This window comes from Strix aluco, chromosome 8 (genome assembly GCF_031877795.1).
Source record: "Strix aluco isolate bStrAlu1 chromosome 8, bStrAlu1.hap1, whole genome shotgun sequence".
NCBI classification, from domain to species: domain Eukaryota; kingdom Metazoa; phylum Chordata; class Aves; order Strigiformes; family Strigidae; genus Strix; species Strix aluco.
The window spans coordinates 3,559,288-3,581,411 of NC_133938.1; the positions used below are offsets into that span (position 1 = coordinate 3,559,288).

Genomic DNA, 22,124 nt, shown 5'->3' on the forward strand with positions numbered 1-22,124 from the left:
TTCCCTGTGCATTGGACTTCAGAGCTCGCCCATCCTTGGGAAAAAGGTTCAGAGAAAGGTAAGTCTTACAGTAACACTTCTTAACCAAGTGGTGATTTTTTTTATTATCCCTATCCTTTTTCCTTTGTAACTCTGAATACGAATTGCTGCAAAGAAAAATAATGCCATCTGTAGTCCTCAAAAGAATGGAGGCACGTCTTGTTACCACTTACTTCCTTCAGTACCAGTGAGGTGCGGTTTCAGCATGATTTCTGTGTGTACCTGGTCATTTCCACCAGCTAGGGAGCCCAGACAGCACAGTAATCTCCTCATAACTTTGAAAGTGCAATTCAGCTGAGCAGTGTACATGCAACTAGACTGCTTTTTGTGTCCCTTTTTCAATTTAAAAACTAATTTCATGGGGGAAAAGAACATAAAATGATATCACAGTTTAAGTTAAAAGCTTACATAGAAAGCATTCTTTGCATTGTTATTTATGTAAAGAAAAACATCTGTTTTACAGCAGTTACTGTTGTGGCTAACACGGAACTTCAAGGAAAGAGCAGAATTGGAGCTGAGTACACAACTCCTAAATCTAGTCCTTGACATTTTTCCTGTCTGTATTGAACAAGGTCCCTTGGAAGAGGTGCTGTGAGATAAAACACAAGCTTATTCTCTCTGTACAAATACCTAAATATCATAGTACGGTTTGGGTTGGAAGGGACCTTAAAGATCCTCCAGTTCCCACCCCCCTGCCCTGGGCAGGGACACCTTCCACTAGCCCAGGTTGCCCAAAGCCCCGCCAACCAGGCCTTGAACCCTTCCAGGGAGGGGGCAGCCACAGCTTCTCTGGGCAACCTGTGCCAGGGCCTCACCACCCTCACAGGGAACAATTTCTTCCTTAGACCTAATCTAAATCTCCCCTCTGTCAGTTTAAAACTGTTACCCCTCACCCTATCCCTACCCCCCTGATCAAGAGTGCCTCCCCTCTTTCCTGTAGCCCCTTTAAGTACTGGGAGGCCGCTCTAAGGTCTCCTGGAGCATTCATATGCTTAAATATGCATACAGATACATATATACATGTATATATAAAAAGCCACATTTGATAAACATACTTTTTATATATATAAAAATATATATATAAGAAAAAAAGGGGGTTATACATGAGCTTTTAAGATAGCAAACAATCATACATCATCACTTTCAATTTGTGAGTATTTGACTTTTGAAACCTGAACAGTTTTTACCTTCAATTCTAACATATTCATTCCCATATGTCAGAAGGTGCTGGGGGGGGGGGGGGGGGGGGGTGTGTTTCATTGGGGTTCACCCAAAGCACGTGCCCGCTCTCCTTGCATCAGCAGGGAGGGTCTTTTATATTCTTGATGCTTCTTTTGAGTTAGTAGTAGCCTGTTTGTGCGTTGGTGGCAGGATGATTGTGCTCTTACGGTCAAGCAGGGCTGGAAGGGCACCGTGTCCCGAAGCTGCCACGGCGGGAGGGTACCCAGCAGGGCACGCTGGCTCTGGCCGAGGGCCGTGGTGGAGAAGGGAGAGCAGTATTGCCAATTTTTGGTCCTTCTCCCCTGCTCTGTTGTTCCAACAGCTTCATAGCGGTGGTGCTTTTTGGTAGCATGAGTGTGGTGCTTGTCTCAGCGTGCCGGTCTCTGACCCTTTTCCTCGAACACAAGTAATCCTGGACTAGTTCTGTGTTACAGGTTGTAACACAGCAAAGCCTGCATGGAATTTCTTGCATAAAGAAAAACTACTCCTCTAACCCAAGCCTTTTCCCTGCCATCCCCGCCGAGACATTGCAAAGGCCTGGTGCAAAGCCCAGGGATGTTGACAAGGCTTTGGAAGCCGTATGGGAGTCAGGGACTCTCATAATGGAAAATATTAAGAAAGGGAGAGGTATGTATAGAATAAATATTAAGAAAGGGGGAGGCTTTGCAGGAGGTTTGTATGAAGAGGCACATGGAAGATTTACAGTGACAAAGGGGAAACAAATCCCAATAGCCAAGAAAGAAGGAAACCTTACTTTACAGCTGTCCTTGTATACTGTTTCCTTAGCTAGAAAAGCATCTACTTTAATCCAAATCTTGTATAAATATCCTTTGATTTTACTGGATGGCCCCATGCCAGCGTATATCTGACCTGTTTATCAGTACATAGAGCTCAGTAGTTGTGTAAAACTGGAGTGCGATGCAATGGAGAGCTAAGACTGGGCAGCCACGTTTTGAAACTACAGGCCACGTGCAATACAGGACGTTGGTTACTGGGGCAAGTTACTCATTGAGGAAGGGTGGCAAGTGCTTTACTTGAGTAAGTCTCCAAAAAACCCACCCTATGCTCCCTCTCCATATGCCAGGGGAGGGTTTTTAACTTCAGCATATTCCAGCTGATTGTTTTCTGTTCAGCTGCCTACAAAGAATGTTTCTCTCGAGCTGTGTAGTGTGATGGAAGACAGCTGGGTCTTCCTTCAATTGCACTGTAGCCAGTATTTTGTTGAATATAACTGTATTTGGTTTCCTTGGAACATTTCCTGTTCCTGCAGTTGAATGAAAAAGATAAGTCTTGGGTCAAGTGTGGAAAAATAAACTTTCATTTGCAGGCTGAAATTCAGCAGACCCCATACTGCAGGCAGTAAAAAATAGCATTCTGTAATGTGATCTGGCTACCCTTGCAAGGTAAGATTACAGTTACCTTTTTTTTAATTTAGCTATTTCTTGGTTTAGACTATGAAATTATTTATTATGGTGACAATGCTTCAGAAGAGGGAAAGGTCTTAGTGCATTCGTAATTCCAGATTTTTCTTCTCTGCAGAAGATAATTACCACAGACATCTAATCAGCATGAGTTTATAAGCAACTCTAAATTTAGTCCAGCCTTTCTTACACTGTTTTCTATTAACAGAACAAGCTTTCTAGACTGAAACATACTTTAGTGATACATCAACATCTAGGATATACTGCAAAATCAAGGCCTCTACAAAAATTAGAGGTCTACCCTAACGTGGAAAATACACTATTTTTCTTGAGTTACCTCGGTGTTTATACTACATTATCATAAAAGATTGTAAGAAACTCTTGCAGGATAAACTAGGTAGAGGTTTCCAGGGCTTTTCCTGTAAATAAATGAATTTGTATTTTAAAAATTTTAAATATATCCAGAAAACTAGGGCGTACTCATATCTTGTATATCTTTCCTTGTCTCTGCAGCAACACTACATGTCATTCCATCCATTCTGTGACAGCAGAAGTAAACAGTCATCCTATTTTGTGTCATATTTTTAAGATTTTAATTGTCTGCAGTGTATAGGATTCACCTTAACATTTTAGCATCTGATCAATGATTGGGGATGTTAATCTCTAGTATTTAGTGCCAGAGATTTCATGTGGTTTTGCAATAGTCTGTTTCCCTTTCCCCTTGCCTCTGAACCTCTAGTCATCAAGTGCCTTCAAATTAGGATACGCTGTACAAGAATCAGTTAAAAACCAGAATGTTACTTTTTAAAGCACTTTAAATCTTCCATTTCTCTAAGACAGTTTCCCAACCTTCTTGTACCAGTGCCCAACCACTTTCACCTTCCACTTTTCCCCTCTCCAAGCACAAACGTCTGATCTAGTCATCTCAGATGCGTATCATAAATTTTTTATTTCATATATACATTCTTAACAAAGCATCAAAGCCAAATGCTTTCATTTTCCCACATTGCAGTGAGCTCCAAGTACAAATTAACTGTTATAAGATCACCACTAAGTTCCAAACCCACCCAACAGATATGCATATTAGAGGGCTTTATTCTTTAAAAGTACAAAATTATTTTAATTACACTACATGCTCCCCCTGGTTTGAAGTATTAATCACACCTATTTACACTTTGCCCATTTAACAGCTATGCAACAAGATGCAAATTAGACCATTCCAACATTTCTATTAAGTTCGGTTCCTCCCATTACACTAAACAAGGTTACAAGACCCTTTTCTTGTGCTTCGAGTCGCACCAAGCAGTATAGAACTGGATAAGGAGAATAAACCACGTTGATTACCCAAAGACTAAATATGAAGTATTACTTCCCAAGTTACAAAAATACACAACTTCTGATGAAATTTGCTAGTTAATATACATTAACTTCAGGATATGAATACAAATAGCTTTTATTTTTTTTTAAAAAAAAAGCTAATAATACAATAGGCATGTCTGACACCTAGAGTTGTGTTAAAACCACTACCGTGTACTGTAGGCATCATTTAGGAACTATACAAATTGGTATTTCTAAAAGGTAATATCACTATTCTCCTGCATAAAAGTTATTATGTGAGTTAAGTTCTATGTCATGGTTTGTTAATTCAAGTTGAGCCACTTACACCAAACAAAAAGACCAGAAACATTATGATCCAGTAGCTTCAAAAACAAACAGCTGTGTCTTCCAGGTAGTTTTGATGCGAATCAGACCAATAGGTGTACGCAAATCCCTAATATTTACAGTCAAAATACAGTATCACTCTACAATTTTCTTATAAAACAGTAGGTAAGGAGTTGATGTAGATGATGATGTCGGAGAAAGAGAATTCAGAAAGTCCTTTTCTTCCGTAACCTTCACTTCAGAATCATCAAAGAGCAGCCACTTTCCTTCATACTCTCTCAGGCTCTGCAGTACGTACAGAGCTTTGTTTTCCAGTCCGCTGGACGTGGCGCCGTTTTGCTCGCCATGTTCTGCGCTGCACTCCGCGCTCCCGCTACTACTGCTGGACTCGGGGTTTCTGTTTTCAGTAACTACGTTAAGAAACTTCTCAGGGTTAGCTGGTTTGTTGTTGTACAGGTCACAGTCAGACTTGCTCTTCTGCCCCCCAAGCAGTCCAACAGCCTCCATACTCTTTTTGTTCAGAACTTTACCCGGCTGCGCATTTCCGTTGACTCTGAAAGAGACTTCGCCATCGTCGTAGTCTTCAGCGACAGTTCTCGCCTCCTCCTCATTCAGTGGTTCTGGTTTAATCATTTCGTACATTTGGTCAGTGATGAAGTTTCCCTTATCTAACTCCAGGCTATTAAGATCTGTAATTTTGACAGAAGCTGTGTAGTGTCCGCTGCTGATAGTGATGCCGCTGTGCATTACCACCGCGAACAATCCGTAGGTGTCGTTGGTTGGCTTTGTGCTCCATTCTTCTAGGGACAGTTTGAGAGGCGTCAGTAAGGGAGTGTTTATCTTGGATAGTCCACCATAGCAATCAAACCTTTAGAAGAAAGATAAAGTTAAGACCTCTTGCCACAACAGCTCACAATAAATACTGCTTTAAGCGGCCCATATGTTGTATCTATATTCTTCTATTAAAAAGACACAGGTGATCTGAACGTGAGATTCAGATCTCACACTCAACTTGCTTATCATGAGCATCTGTCCCAGGCTCCCCTGGTCAGTAAAGACATTTTTACGAGCACGTATAATGTTAAATCTTACAGCCTAGTAACTGTGTATTTTAACTATTTTAAGAGATTCTCTTTTTCTGAAGTACTGACTAAGGTTAATTTCTAAATACCGACGATAAAAGGAGTTAACCTCATTGTGCAGTTATCATTCCTGCCTCTATGCCCGAGTACTTGCACTTCTTCCCAGACACAATCCTGCTTTCCAGATTAAACAAAAGACCAAACAAAAACCTCTTCAACATCCAAGGTTGAAGTAACCAGGGTTGTTTTGGTTTTCTTTTTCCCAAACCTTTCAAAGAGTCATTTACTAAATAAAGGAACACAAATCTATTTTACTTTCAAGTAGCTTTAATGTCCCTCAGAAAAACTAAGTCATTCTTCTCCGATCATCTTAGTGCACTGTAGTACACTGCCAATGGTAATGCAATGGTTATCTAAGGATTAATAAGTTACTAACACTTTCTTATTACTAGGGATTCTTTATTAACTGCCCTATGTTATTCAGGTTTTTTAAACAATTATCTAGCTGCTTTACTTTGGAAAAGCACCTTGTATTCCAGAAATATTTGGCATTTTGTTCATAGTGCACAAATTTACGGTGAGAAAAGTTTAAGTCCTTTCATTACAATAAGGATCTTCTAAAGAGTTTGAAAAGAAAATAAGTGTTGGGACTTTTACATCATTACTGTGTGTTAAGTCTCCTTGAACGATTCTGATTGCACATGATTTACATATTGCATCAGCCCAATTTAATTAACCCCTTTATTTAAGGATATGTTATGATGTCCTAATAGATTTCAGCGATGATTCAGTCTTGCTCAACTGTTAGGGTGTTGTAGGGAAAAACTTAGGGGAACATAGACAAACCCTGTAAAACTTCAGTTCCGAAGAGCTAACTACTATTACTCAACTTGCATTTTATCCTAAGAAAGAATAACTATCTTTAATCCAAGGGAACTGCAGATATGGCATAACCGTGTAAGCGTAACTGCAGTAACAGACTATTACTTTTGTTTTACTGGGTTTAGTTTTGACTCTGCTGTGCTTCTAAACATTTCACTAATGCTCACAGCCATAAAACCTTATAAACAAAAATACATTTACACACACACAGATGTCCTCAGTCACTCAGGTCTAACTGAAATCCCATTTTAGACCTAGGCTTGCCATAAACATGTGACTACACCAAAAGAAACACAAAAGAGCATCAGAAATAATAAAACTTCAAAATCTTCTGAAAATCCCTATTATGAGTAGCCAGAAATAGAGATATTCAGAAGAGTCAAGAAACAGAGAAACTGCTTGCTGATACTCTAGATCAGAAATCCAGTTCCACTCAAGCACACTATGACAATCATATTAACATAAAACATTAAAAAACAGGCTCTACCTTTCTTCTGAATGAGATCCAGCATCAGAAAGATTTGGAGAGGAGGAAATAAGAGAGGAAATCTTTTCCTATTAGCTTTTTGTTCTTCTTAATGATAAGAATCTGAAGACAGAAAAATTGCATGCCAAGTACTCTGCCTCCTCTGACTGATGCACAGTAGTTCATACACAACAAACTTGATTTCTGCAACTGCATCTTTTGAGGCCATAAATTAGTGGAACTTCACCCACTGTACTGAATTAACACCTCAAGTTATTACAGACCCTTAAAGATTTAAGCTATTTTACAGCAGTGCTTTTAACACATAAGGATGTGAAGTACTCCACGTAAAGATTTCCAGCAGCATTAAGCACTGCTGTCACTAATTACTAAATGTGACTGCAACAAAACCATTTCACAAGACAAAACTCTTCATTCTCTTACCAACTGTTAAATTTATATAGTGGAAATGCTTGGTTAGATGTTACCGGTTACACATTTCTTCTTAATAGCTTTAATACTTTTAGTAGCTTAACTACTTTTAGGGTAAACCACTGCCAACTCATGTTTACAATAAATATTACAAATTTACATAAGTCAACTGGGGGAAGCTCCATCAAAGCTCATTGTTCAAAACCCACCATAAGTGACTCTGGATACTAAGGAGTAAGCCAGTGCTTTGGTTTAGAAACCTCAGCTCTTCCCCACCTGATTTGCAGCTGTGCTCTATTACTCCAAGTCGAGACGTTTAGAAATGACATGGTTTTGTCCAAGATAAAACATCCAAGCCAAAAACTGGGAAACAATCTTCTAAGCAGTCTCAGCTTCATCACTGACTCCAGTTCTACATCTGATCTTCCCACTCTTACTTCCCTAATCTCTGGCTGCCAGCACTTGGCAGAAAATGTATGACACGATTCAGAGGACACATGAGGAACACAACAAGAGACTGGATTCAGTCTGCCCCGGGTATAGCTCTGAGTGGTTTGGAGCAAGGACCAGAAGGCTGCCGAGGACAGAAGAGGTAAGTGATTCAGGAGATGGCTGGGTAACCTGCAAGCACCTCCTCATAGAAACAAAAAAGTAGCAAATGTGGGGAGCAAACTGAAAATAATATGTAGGTCTCCTTTCAGGTGGACATCTTGGGTTGTATTTTTTTGAATAGCCTATAATCATACCAGCATGCCATCTTGCATCAAGGGCTACTCAACAATAGCATTACGATTTTTAAGAAGTGTGCAACTTTTTCTCTGCCTTGTTGTGATGGTCAAATATTATGTAGAACAATGAAAAGACAATTTTCTATGTTATGATCCTAGACTTGTATGAAGAGATGTTAGCAGACATAGAGACAGAGGAAGTTTCCTTTCTGCTTTGTCAGAAGTCTAGATACTCCTAAATACTAAAAACAGGCAGAGCGAGAAGTCTAGTTCGAACAATCTTAGCAAACTACCTGTAAAAGTATCTTAATATATTTCTTGACACTAGTTATTTTACAAATCTTATTTATATTGACCACAGTTATCAGCACTTGCTTATTGAGCATCCTCTGACAAATCATCTGTCAACTTTTATTTGGTATCTGTATACTGCCAAAGGTCCTATACACGTAAGTTCTAAAACATTGGTGACAAATATAAACTAAATTCCATGAAGACTTCATGCATGAGACTTCCTGCTGGCAAGGTGGCTCTCAAGGTCTAAAGCCAACCAACAGGGAAACGCAAAGCACAGGGAACTTGGCAGATAAAAGGCCAAACTAATTTGTGCCTAAATAACTTGCTGCCCACCACAAAGCAGGTCCCTGTCAGGCTCCGAACGACGCCCGGCCATCGGGTTACAGAACACAGGCTGCAGCTGAGGGGTGTGCTTGGCTCTCTGGAACAGATGCCAACTAGGGGGATGCTGAAACCAGCACAAGTTTATCTCCTTTTGCTGCATCTGGCTAACTTAATGCAGACAGCAGAAGTTATGTTTTAGTGAATACCAGGAAAAGTTGAAAATACAGGCCAAGCTGCAAATGTTACTAAAATTGTATCGTCGCTCTCAAAAACACAATTAATGGTGTAACAATTTTCTGAAGGATCTGGATAATATTTTGTAATTTAAGAGAAGTTTTTCCTGATGAAGCCTTCTGTTATTTTTCATTATTTGAATATCAGTGGAGAAAGAGTTTACTGCAAAATGCTGTGTATAAAGTGTCATGGCATTCTTTCATTTGTGTACAGTACTGTAGGGTCAGGGGGTCGTTTTTTGGTGGTTTGGGTTTTTTTTTAACTCCCTTCCCAAAGGAAATCCCTAAATTCCTAAGTATGAATAAAGGTAAAGAACACTCATAAGAATAATCGCTTTCAAAAAATAAGGATTCCTACAGTATATAACATCAAACTGATTGCTCAGCAGTTGAACATCAATGACACTGATATTACTGTATTTTAAAGGATTTCTGTACTGTGTGTTAGCTCTTTAGAATGTTTTTCTGCTTTTTTTCCTGTATTTTAGCGCTCACGTTCAGTTAGAGACCAAAGTACTACTAGCTGTGACCATAAAATTCAGTTTTGTTCTCATTACTTGTTCTGCTAAAGTACTTAAACCTGCCTCTAAACTCCCACAGACAGGTGATATTAAAAGTAAACTAAGTCTCCTGAAAGTATATTCCCCTGGAGATAATTTCTGCCACTACTTGTAACAATAGAAAGGCTTTATGAAATGAGGAGCTGTGTCCCACTGATTGAAGTTAATTTCAATCCAGAAATCTGCTTTTGCTTTTGGAAAAGTTACAAAACATTTTCAATCTCCTCTTCAGATAAGATATCCCTTCCAACAGCACACCGATCCGTAATATAGTCAATCTGCATACTCACTCTAAGCCACTAGCAGCAAAGCACTTCAAATGAATTGTTATAACTTCAGGCATTTTATCGAATAAAAGGCTGCGTTCTGCTTCTGTGTAATGATGGCAGTTTTCGCAGAAATATTTATCCTCTCCCACAATCCTTTCCACTGACGCAAACTGTGAAATTGCCCATTTAAGAGTCTTCATTTCTGTTTTTGGCTCTGGAGAAACTATAAAAGAGAATCATTACATTCACAGGCGCACTATTATTTACATTTCCAATGCATCCCACCAGAATAACAACAAAACAAAATATGTCAAGTTAAGACACATTCAAAAACTACTATCAACACTGTAAAGAACATTCAATATGTATGAAAATGTACTCAAATCTTTGAATCATTTCAGGAAGTGATGGAAATATCACTTAATGGGTATTATTACTTAAAATCTACTGTTTCCCCAAGCTTGTCTTTAGATCACACGTCCTAATTTTGCTGCCATGTCTGGAAATTGGGTGTGTGTATCCGAGACCAGAATTCAACTCATTAAGGCAAACTTCCAAAAGAACCAGAAAGTTCTCTTTTGCTTTTTACATTTTGCCTCCCCTGACAGCTTCACACCACTGATGACCAGGTCACCTACCCTGTCAGCAGCATTTTACACATGAGCCCCACCACACACTTTACTCTCAAGTCCTTCAGCAAAACAGGGAGAGCAAAAATAGTAAAAGCTGATCCAAATTAAGTCCACTGGACTTAATCTGTTAATTAAAAATTGATTTTGATTGATTAAAATTCTGAATTTCGAAGTGTATTGTTGCCATGCTTACTTTTGAAAATAGTTAAAAACTATGTATAGATCACTAAAATTTGTGAAAGACACCACAGAACTAACATCTACAAATATAAAATAAATGCTATTAAGGTAATGACAGTCTAAAATACTGAAAAAAAAATTTTTTTTTACAGTAAATTAACAAAAAAGCTGGTTTCTCATTTTTTTTATTTTTGAGAAAAAGTGCAGCTATTTCTTATAAAATGAAGAAAAGCAGAAGAATTTCTTATTCAGGAAGAAAGGGAAGACTCAAATCAAAGAAAATAGCTATTTATAAGCAGGAAAACATGTATGCAAGTGAAGGATTGTAAGCAGTCCATGTTATGTGTTAAGATCCAAAACAATTTTAATACAATGTGGATCTGTCTACATTATCAGCACTGTGTTTCCAAAGTCTAAAGTTAATCAGGACAAGAGATAACAGAACAGCCTCCAAGTTTAACCAGCACAAACTATGACACTGTCCTTCCTCAACGGCTGGCTGAGAGACATACATCATGACCCTTGTCGATAATTACTTACTTTCAGAACTCTCTTCAGTTTTAGAAAGTTCATCTTCTTGCACTGGAACACTGATGTCCTGAAAATCTTCTCTTCTTTCAGTAAAGCACTCGCACTCCAAGCACCTTGTTCTCAGTACTAACTGGCCCTGGAACAGTTTCTCCACTAGTTCAAAAACAGCCAGCTCTGTACCTAGAGAAAGTACATGCCAGATCACTTATCAAAATGCATTTTATTCAAAAGACACTTCAGAACCTGGCTGTCCTTCTTGGAAAATCACTGTGTTACAGACATGGTCTTTTAGGCATTCCAGCTATTTTCAAAATACCACCTACTTGTAACCAAATCTGAAGCCTCTTTCTCCTGGCCCTCAAACTTTGATTTCTGTTTTAAGATTAGACTCTTGTTTTATATTTGAAGTGTGACAGTGTCACATTCTGGAAAATCTGTGTTTGCCATCAGTGCGCTGCCACCTTAGTACGGACTGTCAGCCTCCTCGAGGAACAGCACACTTGTGGTTTTGCCTGGTTTCTATTCTCAGTCCTCTCCTTCAATACTTTCTAAACTTGTTGGCCAATTTTAGTCAAATCTGCTGAAGAAATGCAGATCTTAAAAGATTCTGCATTCCTTCAGATTTTTATAAGAATTGGTGGGTGGATCAGAAAGTTCCAAATTAGGAAGTACTGAATTCTTACCGAGGCCTTTCCCTCAACAGTTACCTTATTTCATCAACACAAACAAAATCCCTACCTGCCAGCCAATGAGCATATCTTTCCTAGTTCTTGGGAAGGTTGGAAATATGGAAGGACTGAAGAACAGGGAGGGAAGGAGAGCATATTGTCTGTAAAGTCTTGGGACACAAAGCCTTAACTAATGGGGTTTGATTCCGTTTGCTCCTGACAGTAATCTTCCTTTATCTCTTGAATTCACTTGCTATTTCTACGGATGACAAAAATTAGTGATAATACAAACCTGGCAATATTATTATTTTTTTTTTATCTTGTACAATGATTACATAATGTTAGAGAAATACCCCTTAAGATCTAAGCTAAACAGGTCAGGTTATAAAAAAAATTACAAACATATAAAAATAAATTTTCTTTCATAAAAATATTTTTCAATTCCTGAAAATGTAATTTTGTACTTAGGGAGCTTCACTGGCTGTGCAGTCGGAAAGCTGACTTCCCACGCATCATAATTTCTTAATCATACTAATTTTAAGCCCATACACTTGTTCACCAACCTTCCTTTTTCGGTTCTTTTTCAGTTCCTTTTTCATTACGGCTTTCCACAGGAGACGCTGGTTCATGATATTCTTCTTTAATATTGTTACCATTTTCACACTTTACAGATGACTCTTCAAGCTCAGAGTCATCAAATTCTTTCCCTGGGTCTTTGGATCCCAGGTTTGTGGTTAACTTTCCTAGACTATAAAATTTCGACAGAATACTAGGCTGTTTGCATGAAGACTTCAACCAGTTTAATCTAAGCCGTGACTTCTTCTGTGTTGGCTTCGCACTCTCACTTTCACTGGAACACTTGGCAATGACATCGGTTTGATTTTCTAGCTTTTCTCCTGTTGCCTTCCTCTTTGACCTGGTTTGCCTTTGATTTTCTTCTGCTGCAATTTGCTCTTTTGATACTTTGGATTTTTTCTTTGCATTGCCACCCTCAGCATCACTTTTTCTTTTCCCATTTCCTTTGAGCAGCTTCTCTTCAGCTATCTCTCCAATGTGGCTACTTGGTACATTATCCTCCTCCTCAGTAGGGTTGCCAGTTCCATTGCTCTCAGTATTTTGATTAAGTTTTTCCTCTGGTTTAGCTGTAGGCTCTTCCACGGGCAGTTTGTTCAATTCTTCCTTCTTCAGTAGCTGACAGGTTTCTTGAATGTTACCCAGGATACACTGCAGAACTTCCTGGGCATCGTGCTGCAAGTAACCTTCATACATAGGGTTGAGCTCTCTATTAAAAGGAAGAGTAAACGAGCAAAACAATGAGTTATTCTTTGCTAACTGGCTAACATGATTTGAGATTTAAATTAGGGAGTTTAGATATAAAAGCAGGGGAGGATCCTCTCCAGGCCTAGAGAGAAATCCTCTCTGTCACAGATCCTCTCTGTCACAGATAGCTGGGGGAAGGTACCTACAGCCTTACGCGTTTAAACACACATTTCACGGCAGCGCTCCTTCCCAGGTCAGGGAGAACACTTACATATGTGAAGCTAAGTACTGTTTTAAATCCACGGCTGGATTTAAATTATATTCTTACAAAATTAAAATGTACTTTCAAATTTGCGATATCACAGGGCTAACAATAAAGACAAAACCCCCTTACTTCCTATAATGATGCCCCCAATTTAAGACCATCTACCTTCCCCAAGTCTCTAATGCTGTGCTGTATAAAAATGGCCTCAAAACTTCTGGTGAAAATTCTGACAATGTGTTTAAGATAATTTGTACCTAAGGGTATTCAGTAGCCTTCGTGGCTGAGTAGCAAGTTCATCTGTGTATTTTTCTGGATTTAAGAGAAAGCTGGCTTGAAGCTGCTCAACTGAAAGAATCAGTGAGTGCAAACTGCAGATTAGTTCGTAACTTGCCAGTGGATCTTCTTTACAAGTTCCCTGCAATAACAACATAAAAAAGAATAAAAATACATGCAGTTTTGTCTGTAACAACAAGTTAAACTTTTTCTTTCCTGCCCTCACTTAGTTTTCTAACAGCCATTTGACAGATTTTGTCTGCTATGGGAAGCAGGTGAGTTTCAGACAACATATTGCTCTTTTGCCAGTAGAAAACAAATAGAAAAGCCAGACTATTTTAAAAACCCAAACCATCTTTGCCCAAACTCCAATTTCCATCCACTCAAAGTACTGTCTCATGATTATCTTAGTGAGAGGCCTGGTGAGGTATCTTCTGATTTCTCCTGTTAAGCTTCGACTTGTGCTTACAAGTTTCCAGCCACTCTGAACACTCAAGTTTGAACACAAGTTCAAAACAACTCAAATGTATCTTTACCTGAAATAGCACTGTAGAAAACAATACTGCAAAACTTCTTACAACCAGAAGAAATGAGTTAAATTTTCATTACACTCTCAGCGTGCAGTCTCATTTGCAAAATTACAAGGAACACGTCGTGAGATGTATTACCTTGTCTGCTTTTTGCTCTCCTTCATCCTTCAAAGATTCTTTCTTCTTTGAAATGATATTATATAAATGTTTTACTCCAGTTTTAAAACCAGGACAAAAATATAGTACCTGAAAGCAACAGTTTAAAACAGAGTAATCAGTAAAGAAGTTACTCAACATACATATCCACATTTATGATCAAACTGGCTTTGCATCTCCCAAGGCGGCTGCACAGCACCCAAAGGCGGAGGATTATTCATAGCAGGGAGGTGCCCACTATGTAAACTGAAAACTCGCCCAATCAAGGCAACCTATGGTGCACACATTTCCTGCAGTATCATCTTTTTTTGCCCCCCACATTCCCTTCATACTACATCCAGACATCTATGTCCTATCAAACTGCAAATCTCTTCCACTTGTGCTTAACCAAAAGTCAATCCTTTTTCCAAGGCCCCTGAACATGGTGATCTTACCTGAAGTACGCTGTTCAGGTAACAAGTGTTACCCAGATTGTTCAAGCCCACAAAAGGCAACATGTTGTCTTTTTTCTCACAGCTAACAAGCGAGGGAGGCTGTGCTGCAGGAACAACCTGGTCACTATTAAAGATAAAACAGCGCATAAGAGGTGATTTTTACAAATGACCCCTCCTGGTACGCATGCACATCTCTCTCCTGGCCATTACCATTTCAGAAAGAGCTTACAGAATTAATAACCAATATACACAAACCAAAGTCATGTCAAAGTGTTTTTGAGAATCTTCCGTATGGCTACTCTGGGCACTCAAGCACAGGTTTACAAGAATCTGGCAAATCTGTTGTTAGTTCCAATACATATTTTACAAAAAACGTTAGAACGACTTAAGGAACCAAAAAAGTTCTCTTCAAAATACTTTTGTATGCTTTGTTCTTTCCTAAGGCTACGCTAATAAATATACGCTAATAAATACATATTTTGTATTACTGTTCCCTGCTTCAGATTCACATCACTTCACTTCTGGATGCAAACCAAAAGGATAAAACCAGGGAAAAAAAAAAAAAAACCAAACACGGATCCAGCGAACCTGGCACATTATATACAGTGATAATGGTGATTACACACTACCTACACAACAGAACTAAATTTTAAAGTGTCCAACACAGTTATAATTGATCATGATTAAGCAATTTTTCCTCACTAAATTTCCTCACTATCTGCAATGAAATGAGTTGTCGGATTTGCTCAGGGCTTGAAACACCCTAATGAACGGCAGTAAGCAGCACCATCGATTCTTTTACTTGAAGCAGAAATAACCTTTAAAAGCCAGTATTTTTTATTAAAACTCATTTTGCAAAACCCTACGTTTTAATATCATTTAAATAATTCAGCATCGGACTAACTACCTTATATTAACTTCAAATAAGCTAACCTATTAGAAACTTTATGCCAGTCAGCTAAGCATCCATAGTATGGCAGACTTGTTCTCTTAAAAGCAAATAGTTAAGGAAATTCATTATAGTGAATAGCTAGTTCAGGTTGATTAACTTGGCTTAAAGGTTTACTTAGTACATCTTCAAGCACAGACTTATGCAAGAATATACAACTTAAATGATCGGATGGAGCAGCGTTGTTTACCCATTACATCAAACTCTTGTCCAGCTACTAAACTACTTTCACAATACACCCAGAAACACTTATTCAGAGCGAAACTCTTACATACATCTCAGAGCCTCTGAATTCTGAACTCTTTTGTTCATTTTCCTGGGACTCCGTGAAATCCAGCGCTCTTTTCGCTTCCTTTTTTTGGAAGAGCTTCAGCGAAAGCCTGTTCTTCTTCGAGGGGCTCCCTCTCGCAGGCGCGGTGCTGTCACTCGGTAAGACCCCGGGCATCTTTCCTGGCGGGCAGGTGAGCGGGGGAGGCGGCCGGCGCGGCCGGGAACCTGCGCTCGGTGCTCACACCTGACACACACACACACACACACACACACACACACACACACACACACGAGACGCCATTTACTTTTAGTGCGGGAAGCAGCAGCGGCCGCCGGAGCACCCCGCAGCCCCCCGCCCCGGGCTCTGACAGCCGCCCCCCCTCCCCGGCGGCCGCCCCGGCGGCGCCGCCCGCGCCCGGCCCGCCCGGCCCGTTGCCCCGCGCCGCCCGCCCTCACGGTCGCGCCCGCCCGGGAGGCCGCTCGCCCGCCGGCGGGGACGTGCGCGACGGGCCGGGCCCGGGGCCCGAGGGCGCGGATGGCGGCCGCGGCGGAGCCGCCCCTCCTCACCGCTACATGTTGGTGCGGCGCGGGCCGCCGCCGCCGCCCGCCGGTTGCCATGGGGACCGCGGGGCGCCCCGGCGCCGCTCTCCCCACCACGGGAAACTTGGCGCGTTTTCCGCGCCGCCAGGACCCGCGCCCTCACCCCTCCTCGCGCCCAGGCGCTCGCGGCCGCCCCGCTCAAACGCCGGAGCGGAAGCCGCCGCCGACGCCCGCCAAGACCGAAGGGCCATGGTTGACCGCCGACGGTCTGCTTCGCACCGGCTTGCGGCGGCCGAGCGACACCTCCGCGCTGGCCCGCCGGCAGCGTCGGCGCCGCGCCCCCGCCGCCGCCGTCAGGCAACGCGGCGGGCAGCCCGCGGGGTCCTGCCTGGGCGCGCGCGGGCGCTGGTAATGGCCTGGCCAAAGGGCTCGAGCTCGCGAGGGGTGGGGAGGGGCGGGGGAGGAGGGGAGGCGGCTGGGCTGAACCATCCCGCCGAGACACCCCCCCCCCCCAGCGGCGGTGGATTGGTCCCGCTCTAGCCCCGCCCCTCCCCGCCTCCGCCAATCACAGCGAGGGGCGCGCGGCGGCGCCGCTCGAGCGCGCCTGAGGGAACGGCCGGGGCGGGGGCTTGGCCTCACCCCCCCCCCCCCCCGGCGCCTTCGCTCCCCGGGACCCCCCGCGCTGTCGGGGCTCGGCGGGCCGGCACAGCCCACCGGGGCGGGAGAGCGAGCGGCAAGCGGGGCAGGGGCGCGCGGTGGGGCCGGAGGCGGAGCCGCGCCGTCCCTCAGGCCGCAGCCCCTCTCCCGCCCCGCGGCCCTCGCCAGTCTCGGCGCCGCCTGTTGGCGGCCAGAGCCGGCGGGCGGGCGGGATTGTGGCGGTCCCTCCGAAACCCCGCTGGGTTTTGGCGGCCGCCTCACGGTGTGTGTCGCTGCGGAAGGGCCCTCGCCCGCCCTAGCTGGGCGGGGAGAGAAGCGCTGCCATTGCGGCCTTCGGAGCTTCCCTGCGCCTCATGGGCGGGCGGCTGCCGGAGCTTGCCCAGCCGACACGGCCTTGCACCAAAATTCCCTGGGGATGATGGGTTTCAGGGTTCAGCCCCATTCTCTAAATGCATAAAACAGCTGTATCACAAGCCTCCCGCCGTTTTTGGCACTCATAAACCAAGGATTGCACTCGAAACTCCTGTGAGATCCGACCTAAAAAGCTTTACCAGAGCAGCTATGAAGAATGCAATAAATCGTATCTTTCATCGAGGCTGTTAAGGCTGCAAAAGATCCTGGTATAGGGATCAGTATGCTCAAAAATGGTATGTGGGAAAATAACTATAGATGACTGTTGTGCTCTTTAACCTGGGCCCTACAGAGGTTTGCTAACAGGGCTGTAGCAGAAGGTCAGCAGAAACCTTTATGTATAAGCAATGGCAGAGTGGCTTGGGTCTGATGATGGCTGAGAGTAAGTACGTTTATTGTCTGTCACATATATGTGGTAGCTATAGGTTCATCACGTGGTTTATAGAGGCCCCTTTCTACAGAAAAGCTAAGAGTTTTTTGCCAGGCTGCTGATAACGTTTTTGTTTTAAAGAAAAAAATCTTTGACAATCAAACTAATGAGAGGTTGTAAAAGATCTTGTTACCTCTGGAAATGTATCAAAGTAAATTTCAGGCCCCTGTGACCCCATGGCTAGATACTCTCTATGCTTGACCGAAGAGAAGTGCACTTTTAATTTTTTTGATAAAAAGATTGAAATATTTTAAATCTAATGTCAATCTTGCAACAAAGTGAACATCTGCGGAACACACAGTCATTCTGTTTATGATGAAAGGCCTCAATAATTTGTGGCTTCACTTGCAGTGAATTATGAGGGCTTGTCTTTACATATACAATGGCTTCCATATTTCACAAATTCATCTGGCTCTGAAAATTGCTCTTTATTTACTCCATATAAGGTCTTATATTTTTCACAGTTCTCCTCTGGCAGGACTTGGACAGTGCGAGATGGGAGAAACATGATGGAGGCGTCGCTGTAGTAAATATTTATTATGAAACATGAATTGGCTACTTTAAGTCTATATACTGTGATGCTATGTCATTTAATATTGCCCCAAAAGGCCAGAAATCTTTTAAAGATTCATCTTTTATCTTGAGAACTAAGGAACTCCATGTAACAGTCACGCTTTCTAAGCACTGATGTTAACAATTATATTAAAAGAAAAACCTGTTAAGCTAAACCACAGTTGTTTATTGCAGTTACATCCGTGACTCCACTGGAAAACTTTTGTAAAGGTTTTCTAAGTTATTCAGTAAGATATTTTATAGGATTGCTTTCATAACTGACTTTAAGCCATGGCCACTCCTAGGCCTTAGCACTCTTCACCTTGGGTGGAGTTACCCCAAATTTGAGCACTCCTCCTACAGAGCTGAAGGACCCCAGGACAGACTCCTGCTGCCTTCCCCGAGCGTGGCACCGTGCTGTCTGCTAAATACAAAAGCAAAGTAGACTGCCACGGAATAACGCATGGTTGCCACACATCCACAGCACTTCAGTGTCCTGTCCACATCTGTGGATATTTTACTCTCCTCTCTTCAGGCACTTCCCTCACAACTCACGTACACTTTTTTTTTTTCGTATTTGCTATACAGCAGCGTATAACTTTGAAATTTGCTGAGTAAAATATGTTTAGTGCTGGAACAAAATCTGGGAGTGATTAAATAACATTTTTAAAGCAATTTTATTTTGAAAAGTTCTTTGCAATCTGTTTGGATGCGTTTTACATTGCTACATGAATTACTACTGCAGATCAATATCCCTAAATATATATATGAATTATGGCAGAAATTATCTATCATATACATGCTTACCACACACATTTTGCTTTCTCTTACAGGGTAGAGTACCCTCGTATGCCTGTACACATGCAGGCCCATCACCCAAGGAGCCAAGGTTCGGATTCTCAAGGTATATACTGACCTAAAGATTTATTTACTTGGCTAGTGGGATTTACAGAGCCCCAAAGCTGGCTAGATACTGAGCTCCCATTGAAAGCTGCTGCATTTCCTGACCCAAGTTCTGCAGCATGACATTTAGCTTCACTTAGCCAATGTTGCCTTAAGTCCACTGCAGTTAATAGACACTCAGGACAACAGAGGTTCTTTTGTATGAGACAACAAGCATGTGTAAGGAAGTCTTATCCAGGTGGGTGGTGCTCAGAAGTCATGTAACTGGTTGTTTAATGTGTCGTTAGATCTGCTTTACGCTGCCAGTTTGAGTGGCCAGCTGAGGAGTCGCTTCCCCGAGAGCTGGAAGGTGCTGGGCAATCAGGACCGTGGTGGCAACAGAGTGGTGTAATGAGACAGGATGAAATCTCTTAGTGTTTGGACCTTGAATCAATAACAGACTGGAATAAACTCCAAGGGCAGGAGTCCAGTTGCTCCAGGTAGGTTTGCGTTCGATATGGCAGCGTGTCCTGACAGATCTCAAGTCAAATGGCATGACTAAGGCCATTTATTACTTCTTGGTATTGCATTTCAGTGAAAGTCTACCCTGTCAAGTGCGTGGTTTGCAATCTGCTTTAGCAAATGTGATAAAAGACTATTTATGTCCAGGGATTTTACAATCTGAGAATCTAATTCCATGTGTACAAGTGCTTCATGTTTACTTGTGCCTAGGAACACCATGAGTGACTTAGGAAGGCCTAGCTTTGGGTTTAAAGTTAGGCTTGTGGACATTTACAGGCTGGTGGTTTAACTTTCAGGTGCAGTAGCTGGGTGAAAGAGGGAAGGGAGATGTTAAGAGTATTTTTGCCGAGACTGGAGGTGTACACAGCTTCTCACATGGGAGTTACAGGGCTTTGTTCTGTGTATTACATTTTATTTGGCTGATGAAGTAGTCAACTCAGTTTTAACAGGTATAATGTTTATTTTAATCAACAAATGCATCTGCCACACAACTAATACATGAAGTACAAGATGGTAAAGTACCTCTCAGAGCACTTAGTCAGCACCCGTTTGGAACAAACTTTACCTGCCCTTTCTTCCACAGCGTGGGGTCTGTTTCCACATGTTCCCATTCAGAGAGGCTTCTGTGTCATCCTGTGATGAGTCTGTTGTGCAGCCCCATAGGTCTTCTTCCGGAATGTGTTTTACTTTTTCTGCTGGTAATTTCATCTGATTAGGTATAACCCCTATCCTGCTCTAAGTAATTTCTCTCCCTTAACATCCTCACAAATTGCTTCCGAATTCCCCATCATTGTTATTTTGACCAAACCATACATACTTCATTTTTCATCTTTACTTGTAAGTTAGTTCCCTCTGGCTTCTAAAGACAAAGTCAATATAATTATGAGACATTCTGGCTGAGTGATCTTTAGGGTTCCCCTCTGTCACCTGAATGAAAAACTGTTTGCAATATATAAAGCATGATTTTTTTTAAACTAAATTTTTTATTCATTAAAGCATTCGTTGCCGTTGATTTTAGTGTACTTAATTCTGTGCCATCAAACGGTGGTTTTGAGGTCAGTGCAGTTACAGCATTTTAGAATTTGGTCCTTTAATCTTGTCCTATTTTTTTTTAACCACTGAAAAGGACAGGGGAATTTTCAGATGGTTCTTGAGTAGAAATCAGCAAGATGAAGAGAGGTGATGTCAAGGAGATGAGGTTGGTTGGGTGGGAAGCCACAGGACAAGAATTCGAGGACACGGCAGAGATGGACTGCCCACACCAGGTAATCAGACCAACCTTCTAATACAGGTGGCAGCAAGACTGGAACTGCCTTTGAAGTGTAAGAACTACAGGAGAAGTCAGGACTCATTCTTGGTATTTACTGTGCATTTCTGGAGGCGATTTCAAGCCAAATGACACAAGGTAATGTTTGGAGCATGATATGAGGCCTTATAATTAGCTGATTTTAACAAACCCTCCTAGGAGACCTGTTTTGTTAAATGGGTGGGGTGAAATCTTAGCTGTATTTCCATCAACTGATTGTTTTTTTTTAAATTTGGCAGTACAATCACACCTCTGCCTTTGCTTTCTTACGTAGATATACATGCCTACATCAACTGCAATTACAGTCCAGGTAATCCCTGTATCTGAAGGTACAATGTCACCACTTGGCATACCCAGGACAGCTTGGTTAGCTGATTCGTGACTGAGCATTAAAAAATACCAGTGAAGCCATTTTTAGACAGCAAATACAGGAGAAGCAGGAGCTCCCTCACTGGGAAGTGGCTGCACCCACCAGCCTGACATGGTGCCATGCTGCCCGAAAGGCACCTGCGGAGCTTCATCCGACAGCCTCCCTTCCCACCTAGTGGACTACAGGAGAGAACCCTCAGCTGAGTGAAATCTCCTCTTTACCAGCCTTTCACCCTCTCAAATTTTTATGTACCCTCTTTAAAATATGGCTCCCTGTCACTAGTTAATGCAGGGAAATTTTTCCAGCAGGAAAACGTTCTGGTTAAATGTAAGGAAATGGGGATTTTATTTTTTTTTTTCTGTATCTCTCTAAAAATAGAGCAACACCTAATTAAATATTTATGGTGGCTTAGCACGCTTAATAAAGGAACTGTTGTCTAGAAGCCTCCGAAGCTTCTGTTTCTTACAGTAAAGGAGTGTTTCAAATACAGGCCAAAGAGGGAGCAGGTGCAAGAGGCAGTAATTGCATACGTACGGTCCTGAGACACTCAAACATGCAAGATTAAATTATGTCTAATACTATAGACTTCACAGCCATATGTTATAAAAATAGCTGCACTGGGAAACCAGAAATCTCCACAGACATAGCCAAAAATAACCATATGAAATGCCTGGAAAGAGCAGATTCCCC

The 22,124-nt window shown here is 41.9% G+C and overlaps 2 protein-coding genes across 3 annotated transcripts in view; one reads left to right on the forward strand and one right to left on the reverse strand.

Moving 5' to 3' along the window:
• Nucleotides 1-3,611: 3,611 nt before the first annotated feature.
• Nucleotides 3,612-16,599, reverse strand: USP1 (ubiquitin specific peptidase 1). 2 transcript variants are annotated; one of them, XM_074831858.1, is made up of 9 exons: nt 16,468-16,599; nt 15,770-16,008; nt 14,546-14,669; nt 14,094-14,201; nt 13,407-13,567; nt 12,191-12,909; nt 10,969-11,139; nt 9,638-9,839; nt 3,612-5,211 (listed from the first exon to the last, which is right to left on the reverse strand). In XM_074831858.1, the coding sequence occupies exons 2-9, from the start codon at nt 15,937-15,939 to the stop codon at nt 4,479-4,481; spliced, it is 2,388 nt and encodes a 795-aa protein (XP_074687959.1). In that variant the 5' UTR covers nt 15,940-16,008; nt 16,468-16,599; the 3' UTR covers nt 3,612-4,478. The 2 variants fall into 2 exon arrangements, with proteins under 2 accessions (XP_074687959.1, XP_074687958.1); XM_074831857.1 differs by having other exon boundaries at nt 16,332-16,469.
• A 989-nt stretch (nt 16,600-17,588) lies between these two features.
• The window catches only part of KANK4 (KN motif and ankyrin repeat domains 4), a 36,751-nt gene continuing 32,215 nt past the window's right edge, over nt 17,589-22,124 (forward strand). The window contains exons 1-5 of the mRNA XM_074831864.1: nt 17,589-17,608; nt 19,188-19,258; nt 19,545-19,736; nt 20,342-20,456; nt 21,050-21,163. The gene's annotated coding sequence lies outside the window, so the exon portion shown is untranslated. The remainder of the gene's footprint in view (nt 17,609-19,187; nt 19,259-19,544; nt 19,737-20,341; nt 20,457-21,049; nt 21,164-22,124) is intronic.

Bases quoted from the DNA above. Each gene is read 5' to 3' on its own strand.
- USP1 (XM_074831858.1), bottom strand. From the start codon at position 15,939: ATGCCCGGGGTCTTACCGAGTGACAGCACCGCGCCTGCGAGAGGGAGC. The intron at 12,910-13,406 runs GTACAAATTATC...TCCTTTTAATAG, and splicing joins AGGCTACTGAATACCCTTAG to AGAGCTCAACCCTATGTATG. The intron at 9,840-10,968 runs GTAAGTAATTAT...TCTCTTTTATAG, and splicing joins AACTGAAGAGAGTTCTGAAA to TTTCTCCAGAGCCAAAAACA.